The sequence below is a fragment of the Globicephala melas genome, chromosome 1, assembly GCF_963455315.2.
Source record: "Globicephala melas chromosome 1, mGloMel1.2, whole genome shotgun sequence".
Taxonomy (NCBI): domain Eukaryota; kingdom Metazoa; phylum Chordata; class Mammalia; order Artiodactyla; family Delphinidae; genus Globicephala; species Globicephala melas.
The window spans coordinates 84,149,723-84,166,972 of NC_083314.1; the positions used below are offsets into that span (position 1 = coordinate 84,149,723).

The 17,250-nt window shown below is 37.2% G+C and overlaps 1 protein-coding gene across 1 annotated transcript in view; it reads left to right on the forward strand.

Annotated features, from left to right (window-relative positions):
- Nucleotides 1-17,250, forward strand: part of SPAG17 (sperm associated antigen 17) — a 219,517-nt gene that overhangs the window by 137,604 nt on the left and 64,663 nt on the right. The window contains exons 25-29 of the mRNA XM_030869317.2: nt 1,844-2,019; nt 3,974-4,091; nt 7,579-7,757; nt 8,353-8,512; nt 13,340-13,557. Of these exons, the coding sequence (XP_030725177.2) occupies nt 1,844-2,019; nt 3,974-4,091; nt 7,579-7,757; nt 8,353-8,512; nt 13,340-13,557 (851 nt within the window). The remainder of the gene's footprint in view (nt 1-1,843; nt 2,020-3,973; nt 4,092-7,578; nt 7,758-8,352; nt 8,513-13,339; nt 13,558-17,250) is intronic.

Consider the following 17,250-nt stretch of genomic DNA (forward strand, 5'->3'; position numbering starts at 1 on the left):
CACTGAGTCACTAAGATGAATAAAACCATGTTACAGCTACTCAAAGAATTCATTGTCTAATGGGAACAGAAACCATAAATAGTGAAATAACTGCATAAGTGCTAGAAATTATATATAAACCAAGTACTGGGGACAGCCAGAAAATACTTGAGAGAGAAAGCATAGCATCTGAGATGAGACTTTATAGGTGAGTAGGAACTATCCTGACAAAGCAGCAAGGAAAGGGAATTCTATAGACAGTAAGAACCATTTGTACAAATACACAGTTGGGTAAAAGCATGACATCTTTACAGAAAAATGAGAGGTTGAGTGTGACTGGAGTGGAGGGGGGTGAGCATTGTGTGTCCTACAAGATTTGTGAGCGCCAGAGTTTTTTAAGTATGAAAAGGGAAGTGACATGAAAAGATTTCATTTTAGGAACATAATCATAGTGATAGTTTGGAAAGTACACTGAGGTGGTGGTATTAGGAAACTGCTACAAAAAATCAAGCAAGTGAATAAGAATATGAACTAAGGTGGTAGGAATAGATAGGAGAGGCATGATTTGAGAGAAATTTCTGAGGTCTCCATGACTGGTTGGATGTATAGGGTGAGTCCAAAAGAGAAAATGCATACAATCTCAATGTCTAACTTGAGAAACAAAGTGCATGATTGGTCATGGCATTGACTGAGGTTGAGAACATAGGAGGGAGGGTTATCTGCTTGGAAGAGGAGAGACTTACTGATTTTGAAATGTCTCCAGTACCACAAGCAGGGGTAGATGTCTAAGAGCAGTTGGAAATACAGATCTGAAGCTGAGAAGAAAGCTTGTGCCCGGAGATGTAAATTTTGCAGTCATTCAAATGTAGATGACAGCTGGAGCCCCAGTAGTGAACAAGATACTCAGATCTAATAGAGATAATAAAGGCTCTCAGCCCTCACTGTGTATCACAATTACATGTGATTGTGTTTCACAACTATAAATGCCTGGGCCTTGTCCCCAGAGAGTCAAGGTGGGGGCCTGAGCATTTCGTTTAATTCCATGAAAAATGATTATGTGCAGCCAGAGTTGATAACATCTGTTGTGTAATGAGAAGGGGGAAAAAAACTGGGACCTACCAACATTTAACAAAGAGGAAGCGTTAGTAAAGGAGACTGCGAAAAAAATAACCAGAGGTAAGAGGAGATCCAGGTGGGAGTGTTACCCTGGAACCCAGAAGAGGATATAACCTAAGACGTAAGGGGATGCTTGGAAGTTTCCAACATAGTTCCTCCATGGATTGGCTCTCCTTTTAGAATTCTAACAATCCATTAAACCCAGAATAAAATCAGTCTTCAATAAGAAAACTTCTTTTATCATCTCAGCCAGAAATAATCATTTCTTTTCTAAATTTCCTTGTTTGTATCCCTTATGTTTCTATTTAATATGTCCTTGTATTGAAGCTATTTGAGTACAGATCTTATTTAGACTATTTTGACTTCATAAGGTCCTTTATTTTTATTTTTCATTATTATCCACTGCTCCACACGTTTTACATATGAGCCTCAATAAATATTTCTCAAAAAAATGAAGAGACGGTTACTGCCCTATCATTAGGAGTTTACAATCTAGATAGGGAGGCAAGAGTGTGTGAAATCATGACTCAATCAAATGTATCAAAGTATTAAGTGCCTCAAATTTCTAAGCTACAGTTTTGATTTCCAAATCAACTACATTACCCCTGAAACCTATCCATCTGATCAATCCTACTCAGCAAGGTAAAAATTGCCAAGTGGTATAAGTGTTTGAGATGTAAATTTTATTTAACAAACATATCAAATATAAATGTCTAATTTACTTGTTTTCTCCTCTTTCTCTTTATAGAGGATAAGGATCCTAACTTGGAAGCAATGTTGAATATCCCATCAGCACATACTCCAACAGTAATTCCTGTTATAGTGAGTATTCCTCAAAGCAAAGGAAAAGGGAAAACAAAAAGCAAAGAAAAATCCAAAGAATCTCTTAAAGAAGAGGAGCTCCCAAAGGAAGAAGAGAAAAAGGTAAGTGGACCTTGCCATGTATTCCCAAACTCTGCTTCTGCCTCAATGTTAACTTTTTTTAAATCATGAGTTATGTCAATAGTGTTATTACAGTGCATATATTTTACTGTGCAGATTCAGTGACACTCCTTGTACTTTCAGTTTTGAATGGACAAGAAGAGGTCTGCGCACAGGAGTTGAATTCCCACACCGGGAGACATACTATCTTAAACAAACTGTCTCAGGTCATTCATTTCAAACTCAGAATAACTAGTTCAACCATTTTTCCACATTGAATCTTGGATGTTCTTTGCTTAGATGGTCAAGTTCCTACCAGTCCTTATTTTCAATACTGAATTTAATTCCATTGAGATAAACAACAATTGGAAGGGGAGGATCTCTAACTAAATAGTGGAAACACTTCTGTTAGGTAGATCTGGACTTAGATATTGATGTACTAAGAATTCAGCAAGTCTAAAGGACAACCCACTTCCAGTTAAAGAGCAGTCCACCCTCTACCCCTAACCCTTCACCATATGCAAACAAGCGCACACACATACACACACACTCACACACTCACACACTTGAGAGCTCTTTGACTCTAAACATTTTCCTAATAGAAGTATATAGATCAAAAGAGATTCTAAAAGAATGACAAGAAGGAAACTACTGATCAAATCTTGATTCTTTCAGTTTTACTAGTACAGTTGTACAGTTTGTACAATGTACAAATTCTCAACTTATTAGAAAAAAAGTGTTAAAAAGTGATCAGGGACCTGGATTTCAGAGCCTGACCCTTTGAAAGTTATGGGGTTTGAATGTTACTTGGCCTCTGCACCATATTTACACAGCTTTACTAGATGAGGTTTCTCAAGCTAGGACACTTGACCCTTAAGTAGAAATGTTCAAGTACTGAGTAGAGTATCCCCAGGTAACTCATTAATTTAGCTGAAAGCAATTTGGTGGCAAACCAGTTGGTCCACCCAACATTTTTTAAAATTGATGACAATGAAAGGGTGGGGGATAATTACTGGTTTTGAGTGTAATGATACATTTGTCATGGCTTGTTTGTGTCTTTGAGCAGTATTTTTCATTTTACAGAATTTCATAAGCTTTTACCTCTTAATTTTGCTTTGTGTTTTTAATTGATTTTCAGCCAGTGATCCAGATTTTATTCTCTATTAATAACAAAGGCAGAACAACCTAAATGATCAACAGTAGAGGACTAGAGAGAATAAATTAAAGATCCAACACTGGGGGATCAGTTGGAATGATTTTAGTGGCGAGCCGCTGAGCAAATCAACTGGAAAAACTGAAAGGATTATTGTTAGGGGTGGGTTGGAAGTAACCGAATAATTTTCATCCTGGAGTACGTATAACCAAACAAGGGATTCAGGCATAGTGAGCATAAAGTTATTTAGAATCTGTTAAGTAGACACACCCAAACCCTCATTAAAACTTATAAATAATCTTTTTTATTGTGTTTTTTTATTTTTACTTACTACAAAAGCAATGTATGCTCATTATAGAAAAATAAAGACACATATCCTAATAGCATAATGTCTCTAGCATCCAAACTGTAAGACTCACACAAGGAAGGTGGTGGGGATCTTGGTCAGCCCTTACATCTACATGTCCAAACTGAGGCATCTTTCAAGGCCTAGTTCAAGCTTCAGCTCCTCCATGATCCTTTCCTAGTCTCATTAACTTTGATATCTCCCTTTTCTGAGGAAAGATGTGCCAACCATTTGGTACTGTTATTTAGCTGTTTCATATGTCTGTGTGCCATTCTACAGGCAAAATATCAATTGCGCAAAGGTAGAGACTCATGCATCCTTATAGGCTCCACTGCAGGGCTCACTAGTCCTGGGCAAGTCATAGTCTAAGCATTCACCAAGTCTTTGTTTAGTCATAATAAATCGATATCTCATTTAGAAAATGACAGGAAATTATTCACACGTGGAACTATTTACAGGAAGAAGTAGAACCAGAACCTGTTTTACAAGAGACTCTTTATGTTCCCACCTTCCAAAACCTGAACGTGTCTTGCCCCAGTGGGCTCCAAGTGACCTTCATTGGGCAAGAGTCCCCAGGTGAGTGCTGGCCAGGAGGATGAGGAGGCAGGGGGAAAAAAAGTCATATAGAAAACACTTCAGTCACCATTGAAACTGTGTATTTTCCTACCAGTTAAATAAACTTGTTGATAATGAATAATAGGCTAATAACAATAATGACCACCATTTTTGAGCACTTACTGTGGGCCAGGCACTATCTAAATACTTAACATACATGACAAAATACAACTACTATAAACTAAGTCCTAATAATTTCCTTTCACAAAATAAAGAAATCGAGGCATCAGAAGGTTCAGTAACTTACCCCAGGTCACTCAGTTCCTAAGTGGCAGAGATAAAATGCCATTCTTGGTCCAGTGGTGGCAAAGCCAATGCTCTTAATAACTACTGTGTGGTCCTGTGTCCTTCCTCTACAAAGGGCCACAGGAACAGAACTTTGCTGGTCTGATCAAAACAAAGGACGGTGAGCACAGAGTAGGTAAAGATAAATGCAGGTTAAATGGATGAAGAAAACCAGTCTCATTCCCAGGTATCAATATATACTTTTATAGGGTCTCTTACTTCTGTTGATTCTGTACGTGGCTCCTAACCTATTAAGATGAATAAGTAAGTACAACAGGACTCCTTTAATTAACCTGATGCAGGGGGGCATCCACATTGGTGATTGATTTGAACATTATTTAAATGAAGACCCCCTACTGCAGTAGAAGTAGGAGAGGCAACAAAGCAAGCACAGAGCCGGGACTTGAGTTCTAATTAACTGTATGGCCCTTTCAGTAACTTACTGTCTTTGGACCATGTTTCTTCATCTGACAAATGTTACATTATATCAGTGAATCCTATTTTCATGACCAAATATACTCTATTATAATTTCCTTATGTACCCCATATTTAAAAAGTGTACCAAAGAAAAAGAGTATGCTTATTGAAAAATAATTCAATGTTGTATTCAGTTGCCAGCCAAATGAGAAGAAACTTAATGTTGTAGTCGATCTATTTCATCTCAATTTTTCTTTTCACTGGGCTTTCTGAATTATTAAAAATAGACCATGAACCCTTGTTTCTATTTCCAAGTATTCCTAGTGATCCAGGTTTTCCATGATGGGACCAACTGTGTGTGCTAAGACTGAAGGCCACTGACAGTCTTCCGAAGTCAAAGATGCTATGAGGGAACTGAGAGGGATATTCTTTTTAAGTTTAAGGACATATTTGTTTCCTTGCTCGTTTTCTTGATTCTGTTAGCAAACCACAGCTTAATACTTGTTTCACCGGTCTTTTCCATTAGTTTCATTTTCTAGTCTGATGTTTTCATCTTTATGTCAGGGTAGACAATGTAGTTAATAATAACTCTGTCTGGGGACTTCCCTGGTGGTGCAGTGGTTAAGAATCCGCCTGCCAATGCAGGGGAAACGGGTTCAATCCCTGGTCCGGGAAGATCCCACATGCCGCGGACAAACTAAGCCCATGAGCTACAGCTACTGAGCCTGAGCTCTAGAGCCCATGCTCCGCAACAAGAGAAGCCACCACAGTGAGAAGCCCACGCACTGCAACAGAGTAGCCCCTGCTTGCTGCAACCAGAGAAAGCCCACATGCAGCAGCAAAGACACAATGCAGCCAAAAGTAAATAAATAAATTTATTTTTTAAAATGCTGTTGGATCCTTTAAAAAAAAATAATAATAACTGTAACAAATAATCTTTTTAAAACCCTCCATATATTGTGATTATCCTAATTCAAGTCTGAATATAATTACAGCATAAGTATCAAAGTAGCACTATCTTCATAGGGTCAGCCTTGGGCAAGGGAGAGAAGGTCACACGGTGCAAGAAGAAAGAGCCTAGATTTGAGTTCTTGCCAGGATGACCTTGGACAAGTCATAACCCCTCCCCACCTGAATTTCTTCATTTATAAAATAACGTCATCTACTAAACAGAGTTGCTATAAATATTAAATGAGAAAATACTTTCTAATTTGGAAAGTATTATTCCAATGTTAGGTTTTTGCTTTTGTTTTTGGTCATGGTAGCAGTGGTTGTTTTTACAGCATAAGAAAATAGTTAAGTACAGAGACTTGGTTCAAATCTAAGCTCTGCTCTTACCAGCTGTGTGACCTTGGAGAAGTTAGCCTCCATTTATTCATCGGAAAACTCTGGAAAATGAAAGTGTCTACCTTAAAGGGTTGTTGAGGTGGGCTGAATAAAATACATACACAGAGCATTTAACATATAGAAATATTTCAACAGATGTTTATTATTTTATTATTACTTCTGTGACTTGAAGGGTCAAGCACCTTGAAAGGTGCTTATTCCAAAATATTTTCCCACCAGCCTGATATAGTCCTTGAAATACCATCATTTCATGTTAGTAAACCACTTCTTTTCCTCCTGAACCAATACCATTTTATTTTAACTTTTAATACAGAAAAATGTAATATATAATATAACAAGTACTGATGTGCTGGCCAGACAAAATAAAGATCTCTTTTTGTCATACTTTAATCAAAATATATTTTTAAAATTACAGACACAGCTGTAACCCGAAATTTCCCTCTACAGTCTATTCCTTCTCTTTCTCTTATAGTGAACACTAACAAGACTTAGATTTTTGTGCAAATAGGTTTATACAAATGTGCTATATGTATGCCTTCATAATAACAAATAATGTTAAGTTGTAGATAATGCAAAATTTACATAAATTATATTTTATTGTAAATATTTTTCTGCAAATAGCCTTTTTATTCCATCTCTATTTTGGATATTCTAGGTGATACACATTTATCAAATGTATTTCTTTTAAAATCTAGATAACATCTCATCAAATGAATAGACTGTGATTTTTTAATAGACTCCATCACTGACAGACATTGGATTTTATGTTAAACCACTTTTTAAATGGAGAAGAGGAAATTATTCAGTTAGCAAAATCTGAGTAGCTGCTGTGTACCAGAAATTCTCAATAATAATACTTTCTTTTGGAGGAATTTATTAGGTGTTTTCTTCTTGATTGCCAGCTAAGAGTAGAACTCTGAGAAAAATCTGGACTTGGTTAGAGATGAGAGGGTTGTGTTAACTTTGAAAGATGATAAATGATTTAAGAAGGGCAAGCCTGAGTGAGTGGCTTCCCCTGGGGCTCCAGGGAACTGGGGGACCTCAGGGGAACATTGTGCATCCAGGGTGAGAGAAAAATACCAATGGGGAGAAAAGGCAACATCTAAGACAGAATAACTCTCTCCCTTCCTAATTTTGCCCTGAAATGTTCTGGACATCATTAGAAACACTGGCTTATACATGGAGAAAGTATGTATTAAGTACTCGTAAATGACCTTATTTACTACATGTGACTATAAGAAAGGCAGCAAAGAACCAGTACTCTGGGCCATCTGTCATGACATGAAAACTGCCCTAGTAACCAGATGTAGACAAAAGAATGAAAACAATTAAGCAGGAAGATAAGATCCCAGCCATACAGCATTGCACAGTTCTCAGTAAGCTCTTTTTTCTTTTTAAGATCAATATGTTATAGACGAGGAACCCACTTGGGACATCATGGTCCGACAGAGCTACCCCCAGAAGGTGAAGCACTATGAATTCTGTAAAACAGTGATGCCACCTCTGGAGCAGGAGGCATCAAGAGTTATTACCAGTCAAGGCACTGTTGTCAAGTACCTGTTGGATGGATCCACACAGGTAAAAGAATATGTTAGATAAATTACTCTTTCCTGCTGCAGAGTAAAATACAAACAAGCTAAAGGTGAGGAACAGTACTATGACAAGGAAAGAGAAACAACTCATTTGAAAATGAATGATGCCTTAAAATGGCAAAGAATAATATAGTTGGAAGAAAAAACACTGCCTTAGATGCTATACATACTATACATACTAGATAGATATTGACAGAAACTAAACCTTTAAATATGTGATAAAGTTTTAAATGTAGTCATTAGAAAAATTGAAATAGGGTAAATAATTTCCCAATTACATAGGGGAAGGGTGAAGAATGGAAAAACGTAAAGCAAGTCAATCTGATAAAAGATAGGAAATGAAAAGAAACAAAATAGAAAGTAAATGGGAAACAAAGCAATATTATTGAGCTATTTATTAACCTGTTGTCTCTGAGCTCCAAATCTACCCTTCCATAACATGCTTTATACTGCTGAGTCTGGATGTCGGAAAATAGCATTTCTTTGAGTTATTTTTAACCTATTTCAGTTTGACACACAGTATTGTTAACCAGTTTCTTCCTCGTTTCTGAGAATGCTGAAATTTTTTGCTTTTTCTTCAGATTCTCTTCGCAGATGGTACTGTGAGCAGTAGTCCCAATTCAGGGCCTGTTGGTCTTCCTGCTGACGCGCCAGCAAGCCCTCACAGCGGGGACTTGATGAGCATGGGTTCTCAGCAAAAATCAGAAACAGCACCATCAGAGACTGTCATCACAAAGAAAGGTAATAACCGAAGCCTCTCAATTTATAATGGATTTAATAAATCCAAGGGCTTAATAAATGCTCAATATTATTTTTATTACACTTATCTTTTCATTGAATACATGCACATTTCAGTGGGAATCACAGCATTACACATTGTTTCATGAATTGCTTTTATCTCTATGTAATAAATAGCAAACATTTTCCTATGTCATCATGTACTCTGACACGACATTAGTTCTAATGCCTACACTACTGTTTTAGGGTTAGATGAGTGATCAGTGATGTCAAGTCTCTGTGTAGCCTTCTCTGTCCTTCTCTTTTCCCCGAAATCGCAAGAGAGCCACCTCAGCTCCAGACACGAGGGCCTCATGTCGTAAGTTCCAAAGCAGAAAGGAAAGAGGGTGAACACAAGAGCTTTCAAGTGTCTCTCTTTATCAGGGAGGAAAATAGCCCCAGATTACACCAGTCTCCCCCACCCCCAGTGGGTCTCCTCTTATATGTCATTGACTAAACCTGGTTGGGGACTTAGGCTGGGAAAACAGCATCTGAAACTTTTGGCTTTTTTCTCAGGAGATGAGCACTACTAGTAAGGAAAAAGGAAGGTGGAGAAGTGTCTTGTAAGCAATCAACCATGTCTGCCATAATCTAAATTACAGACTTCTCCCCTCCAAGACACTTGCAATTTATGCCCCTACCTCCAGCACAGTATGAAAGTGTCTGCTTCCTCATACCCTTGCCAATGCCGGGTATTGTCATTCTTTTCATGTTACTCAGTTTGATAGACAATTAATGCATCTTATTATTATATTAATTTGCATTTTATTGATTACTGATGAGATTAAACATTTAAAGATGTTTGTTGCTTTTTTTTTCTTTTTGTTAATTTTCTATTCACATCTTTCCTTGGTTTGCTGTTGGGATGTTCATCATTTTCATTTTAAGAGATCTTCATGTGTAGGAGACATGTGCTTGTATACCAGGCACAATTCTGGATACTTCAAAATATTAAATCAGTGAATACTCACAACAACTCTGTGAGGTGTGTATCTTAATAATCTCAATTTACAGATGAGAAAATTGAGACACAAAGAAGTTAATTAACTTCCTTGAAGTCTCTCAGCTAGTAAGTGGTAAAGCTCGGGTTTGAGTCTGGGCAACTAACCCCTAAATTACACTGTCTCTCAGGCATTACAAATTTTTCTCAATTTCTCATATGCCTTTAATGATCTGTGAGACTAAGATTTAGTCTTTTTCTCTCAGATTCACACATCTCATCATGGTACCCAGTAACATTGTATGGAGGCAAAGTGAATTCTTTTTTTGATAACTCAAAATTTAGTGAAATGATATACTGGGTCATAGTTCTATTTTTAGTTTTTTGGGAAACCTCCATAACATTTTCCACAGTGACTGCACCCATTTACATTCCCACCAACAGTGTACAAGTGTTCCTTTTTCTCCACATCGTCTCCAACATTTGTTATTTGTGTTCTTTTTGATGATAGCCATTCTGAGAGGTGTGAGGTAGTATATCATTGTGGTTGATTTGCATTTCTCTGATGATGAGGAAGCTTGAGCATCTTTTCATATGTGATATCATATGATATTTGTCTTTGACTTACTTCACTTACTATGATAATCTCTAGGTCCATCCATGTTGCTGCAAATGGCATTCCATTCTTTTTTATGGCTAAGTAATATTCCATGGTATACATGTATGACATCTTCACACCGTTCAGAATGGCCGTCATCAAAAAGTCTACAAACAATACATGCTGGAGAAGGTGTGGAGAAAAGGGAACCCTCCTACATTGTCAGTGGGAATGTAAATTGGTAAAACCACTATGGAGAACAGTATGGAGGTTCCTTAAAAAACTAAAAATAGAACTATCATATGAAGTAGCAATCCCACTTCTGGGCATATATCTGGAGAAAACCGTAATTCGAAAAGATACATGAACCCAATGTTCATTACAGCACTATTTACAATAGCCAGGACATGGAAGCAACCTAAATGTCCATTGACAGAGGAATGGATATGGTCAAATTTAAAAAAAAATTCTGTCTGTGTTTGAAAAGTTGAAAACTGCATATATCCTGCAGCTATTGAGTACAGAGTTCTCTTTTTCTAATTTAATTAATTTATTTATATATATATATATTTATACAGCATGTTACAGAGTTCTCTTTATATCTGTTCAATCAAATTTGTTAGTTGTGTTGTCCAATTTATATCCAGGTTCAGGAAACTTCTCTGTAAAGGGCAAGATAGTAAATGTTTTAGACACTTGGAGCCATATGGTCTCCGTCACAACTACTAACTCTGCTATTGTAGTGTAAAAGTAGCCTTAGAAAATACATAATCAAATGAGCATGCTGTGTTGTGTTCCAATTAAACTTTTATATGGTCACTAAAATTTGAATTTAATATAATTTTCATACATAACAAAATATTCTTTTGATTTTTTAATTATGTAGAAATGTACAAAGAATTATTACTTCACAGACTGTACAAAAACAGACAGTAGGCCATATTTGCCTCACATTCAAACTTTGACATTTCTTATTCTATATCCTTATGGACTTTTTAATGTACAATGTCAACTTATTCAGCAGAAGTATGTTTAAATTTCCTGAAAGGGTAGAATAGCCTCTTCACTCCTTACAGTTTAATCCATATTTCTTTTTTCTGAAATAACTATGTCTTTTTTATAGTTCTCAGATTTGCCTTTATATATTTTGAGGATATGATTTTAGATACTTACAAATTTAGAATTGTTTTATCTTCATGGGGAATTTAACTTTTTATCAGTACACAATGACTTTTTATTCTAGGATTCTTTTTTACTCTAATGTTGATTTTGCTTATATTTTTATAGCTACATCAGCTATTGTTTAACTTTTCCAGTATAACTTTTCCCACACTTTATTTTACTTTCTATGGTTTATGTTTAAAAGTGTGTCTTGTGAGCAGCATATAGGTGTATGTTTTAAAAATTAGACATTTTTGTGTTTTAACTGGAAGTTTTAAGCTATTTATTGCAAAACAGATATTTTCTGAAAATGTCTTTATGTTGTCCTCATTCTTGAAAAATAATTTCACTGGGTGTAGAATTCTAGATTGACAGGTATTTTCTCTCAGCATGTGGACAATAATTCTTCATATTTTTCTTGCTTCCACTATTGCTGGTGAAAAGTTGGCTGTCAGTCTAATTGTTGTTAGACAATCTAACCACCTTTAAAATATTTTCTTTTTTATTATAATATCAATATGATTTAACTAGGGGTGGATTTCTTTTTATTTATCCAAGTGGGAATACATTGGGCTTCTTTTTTCTTTTCTTTTTTTTTTTTTTTTTCCAGTACTTGGGCCTCTCACTGTTGTGGCCTCTTCTGTTGCGGAGCACAGGCTCAGCGGCCATGGCTCACGGGCCCAGCCGCTCCGAGGCATGTGGGATCCTCCCAGACCGGGGCACGAACCAGTGTCCCCTGCATCGGCAGGCGGACTCTCAACCACTGCGCCACCAGGGAAGCCCCACATTGGGCTTCTTGAATCTGTAAATTAGTATCTTTCATTCCTTGTGGAACTTTCTCAATATTATCTTTTCAAATATTGTTTATCATCCATTTCTTTCTCTTCTTCTTCGAGAATTCCAATTAAATGTGTATTAGAGAGCTTTTACCTCTCTTTCATTACTTCTGTCACATTGGCCCTCTGAGCTTCATTCTAAATAATTTCTACAGGTCTATCTTTCAGTTCTCTTTTAATGCTCTGGAAATACAAATAGGTCCAAATTAAATCTTAGGGCAATGGAAAGGCTTAGCTAAATATATCTGTCTTCTTTGGTTCCCCCAATTAGTTGAGTCTGCATCTTACACCAAGATCCACATTTCATGGTCTGAATCTAAAGGATCTTCCTGGAGGCAACAATCCTTTACTATATTTTTTGCAATTTTTTTCTCAGTCTGAGTTTACTTCATCATCGAGGCTTGGCAACATTGGCAAATTTTGCCTGGCAAGTAATAATGAGATTACTCATTATTATTCATACAAATGGAGTAAATCTACCTTTACTCCAGAGGTAGAGGGATTGAGATAATATTTACAGGGTTCCGTGAGGGTTTCTTCAGTTCTATCTTCCTGTTCTAATTGAATGGGGGTGGGGAGGGGTTGAGAGGGGGATGTGTATCAGATGATTATCAATGTAGTAATTAAACTGTACAAATCCTCTCCATATGAGAGGCCAAGGATATGCTTGATTGGTAATGTTCTCCAGATCCAGGGCCGAAGAAAGATGTTTCCTGTGACTGAAAAAAAAAGACAAAATCAGAGGAATGAAGAGTTAAAATTATACTCTATTATACTAGAATATAATAAGTCAAAAAAAGGATTCTAAAAATTTCAGAGATACACAGGAGAAAATAGAGGCTTTGAAAACCAGGGTACAGGACCCCAAATCTGGAATCTAGGCAGATGTAAGCAAGACCTAAAAGTGTACAGAAATTGACAAGAATGGGTATTGTGCCATGGAGAGTGAGCTGTGTATGCACATGTATGTTTTGTGGGAGGTGATGGGAATCCAGCCAAGGTTCAAGTACCAAGATTTAGATATTCATAACCTGAAATTTTTGCTTCTTGAGAAATAGTTGAATAATTGATGAATACCACTTAGAATTTCTCTGTGTCTGAGGTAACCTACACTGTATTAAAACTTAATGAATAATTCTATATGTGATATAGTTATATTGTTGCATTTGATTTTTTTTAATTTTTTTTTTTAATTTTTAAATTTTTGTTGGAGTGTAGTTGATTTGTTGTATTTGATTTTACTTGAACTTCCACAGGAAAAAGTCAGAAAAATCAGTCATCAATGGCACATAAAAATGAAAGCCATGAACCTCCCCCAGAAACAATTCAAACAGTAACTCCTGTGGAGGTTCACTTAGGCACCTGGTTTACAACTACACCTCAAGGAAATCGGATTGGCACCAAAGGATTAGAAAGAATAGCAGACTTGGCCCCACTTTTATCCTTTAAAGCCACAGATCCTGTCGATGGAACGGTATGGCAAACTATTATATATTACAAATTTTTCTAAATTGTTAGGGTTCTGAAACAACACATGGAGGAATACCTGTCAAATGATAAATTTTCAATAACTGTTTGTTAAGTAATGGATGTATGGATGAATGGATGGATCCATCTTTCCAAATCTAAAAATATTGTGTGGTTCATTTGACCAGTGTAGTGTATCATGAAATATCAATTCTTGAAGTGAGAGACAAATCATGAATTTTCTATTCCACTTTTAAGACATATGATTAATGATATCCTATATTTCTTTCTGTTGGATGTATTTGTTTATATGTCTTATCTTCTAGAAGTGAGGGGCTCTGATTTATTCCTACTTTTTGTGTGTACCTGACATGAATTATAGAAATTTGTTCATGATCCTTGACTTCAAATAATTTATGGTATATTTAATGAGATGCCCACATTAAATAACTCAAACATTCAACACCACCACAAAGCAACTATAAGAAAGATTTTATTTATAACTTAAGAAAAAGTGACAAATGAGTGGTATAGTAAATAACGGTTTTGTTTATCTGTCAAGCAGATGTGAAATTGAAACCACTGGGATGCACAATAGCGTTTTCTATAGGCTTTCTGTTAGGGGTTTTGCATACATTCTCTCATTCAGGCCTCACACCAGTGTATATTATACAGATGAGGAAGCTGGGCCTCAGCAAGTTAAGTAATGTGACCAGGAAGTGCTGGAGCCAGGTTTAGAACCAGTCGTTGGGACTAAAAACTGGGCTCTTGCCATTCCACAGCTATTCCTCTAATATCTTATGTGGAGCTTTGCAGCACCCTCTAAATCTAACAAGACAAAGAATTTCCTGCATGCCTTATTTCTGGTTTCTGGACTTCCAGCACTTGTTTACAACCACATGCTGATAGTCGAAAGCAAAATGTCTGCTTGCTATTGAGATAAATTCCTTTATCTAACCAAATGCGTTTTCCTTTCTTCTTCAGCCTACTTCTGAAATAGTTTCATAATCTCTTACATTGTTTGCTAGTTCTCTGTTGTGAGACTCAAGATACATATCATCTCAGGATAGTTTTTTTTTGGTGACTTCAAATGACTCACTTTAATTCAGCCCTGATACAGATTATTTGGCTTAATATGCAAATTTGATTAATATTTCTTAGTTAATGACACTCAATTTCCTTTACTGATACCTAGCACCATTATAGAAGCACAAACCAAGATCCAGGAGCCTGGATTCAAGCATAGACACCCAACAGTCAAATAGCAATCACAACAATAGTAATAATATTTATTGAGCACTCACTGTGTGCCAGTCACTGTTCTTGGTGTTTTCCACATCCTAACTTGTTTAATTCTCACAATAAACTATTGTTTCCATTTTACATATGAGACAACTAAGCTACAGACAGGCTAAATAATTTTTCCAAGATCACACAGCAGGTGGTAGATTCAGAATGTGGACCCCAGGTTGTATTCTAGGTCTCATATGCTTAACTCTTATGCAAATAAGGGGCAATGATCATATGAAACAAAATTGAGAATGGATGTGTGTTTTCATGATATCTGACATGAAGTATCACATTTTAGAGGAGTGCCACTGACCTTGCTGTGAGGCAGTCATGGGTTTGAACCCCAAGTCACACTTCTTACTAGATATATGACTTTGGATGTTTCTAATCTAGTATCTTTACTCCTAAAATAGAAATAATAGTCATTACCTAAAATAGTTGGGAAGATTAATACCAGATTTAGCACCATCAGGTGTTCAGTAAATATTCTTTCTATTGTGTTCTTGCCACCTCTAAAAATAATGATTATCTTACCCTATGGTGATCAGAAAATGTCAATGTTATGTGGTGTTATAAAATGTTGGAATAATTCTAAATAATAATTTGTGAATATCTAAACTAGATAGGGAATTCCCTAACGGTCCAGTGGTTAGGACTCTGCACTTTCACTGCCAAGGGCCCAAGTTCGATCCCTGGTTGAGAAGCTAAGATCCCACAAGCTATGTGCCACAGCCAAAATAAATAAATGAGTTAAAGAGCTAGTATTTATCATTGCTAACTTGATGACCAATTAAGTGTGAATTACTTTACCAGCATTATCTCATTTAATCCGTATAACATCTCTGAGGAATACTAGTGTTGGCTCCATTTTGCAGATAAGGAAACTAGGGCCGAGAGAAGGGAAGCAACTTGCCTAAATCACTCAGCCAGCTGTGGAACCAGAATTTGAACTCAGGCAGCTTAACTGCAGAGTCCATGCTCTCAGTCACTGCATTCTACAGCAGTATTTCTTGTTATACACATTCGATAGATAGAGAGATAGATAGATAGACAGACAGACAGATATAGATAGACAGATATACATATCTATATCTACCACTGGCTGAGAGTGACAAAGATAAGAACTTAAAATAATGATCAGTGTGCACTTCTCTCTTATAGTGATTTCTGCCTACTATAAAAAGATAAAAATGTAATTATGACCTACTCACAAAAGCCCTAGACACTTGAGTCAAAATATAGCTAGCAAACTCACTCTCATATCCACCTGGACACTTCAGTGCAAATTGTGTCCCTTACAGTTAGGACAGTATAAGTTAGAAAACACTCAATGATTTAAATATATGCATTATATAATTTTAATACATTGTTGACAGTTGGGGTCTCCAGAAGCAAACACTGAAATGAAGGTTGTGGTACAAGATATTTATAAGGGACACCATTTGTGAAAGGAATGGGGAGAAAGCAGGAGTGGACAGAGGAAAAGCTGAGCTGTGACGCAGACCCCACAAAGCCTTGGTTAACTGGCAGGAGCTCAGAAGCCAGTGTCATCTGTCCCAATGTCCCAAGTCTGGGAGCAGGAACCATATCGGTGTACTCCTGCCTCACTCAGTCACTGGACCAAGGTCACCTGGAGCAATGTGAGTCAGGCAAAGCATTTCTCTGCAGCTGAGGCAGATGCTGGAAGAGCTGACAACTGGAGGCTGTTTGCCAACTTCACTCCACACAGCTGGGGAGCAAATCCTGTCTTGAAGGAAGATCTGGGCTATGCATCTCCATGCCTGCCACATCTTCTCTCTCACACACACACACACACACACACACACACACACACACACACACACAGCTGGGGGTTTAGAGCTTCTCTGGTGAACCATTTAGCTACAGGATACAAAGGTCTGAGTGCTCTTTCAGACTGAAGTACTTGCTAGGGCTAAATGAATATTTTCTGTGTTTCTTACTCTAGTCCACATACTTAAAACCCTTCACTACTGATTTGCCTGCCTTGGGATAAAGACTGTGTCCTTAATATGGCTTAATAATCTTCCCAGTTTGGTCCCTCACTCCTAACCTTGCTCTCACCACTCTGCCCATTGCTCCCTGGGATCCTTTGTGTCTAGCACCCCTTTCACCCATGCTGCCCTCCTGCACCAACACACAAAATCCAAGCTCTGGCATTGCTTCCTCAGGGGAGACCAGACCACATCAGAACCCTCACTACAGACACCAGTGGTCCCTTCCTTATCTTAAACCTGTAGTTTCCAAGGAGGCAGGACCTGGGACCATTTTCCTGGACATACCTGGGTCAGATCAGTCCTGATGTTAACTTTTTACTCACAAATGTGCGACCATGGAAGAAGCACCAGTTCTGAAGTCAGACAGTCTTAGTCCAGCATCAGCTCTGGCACGT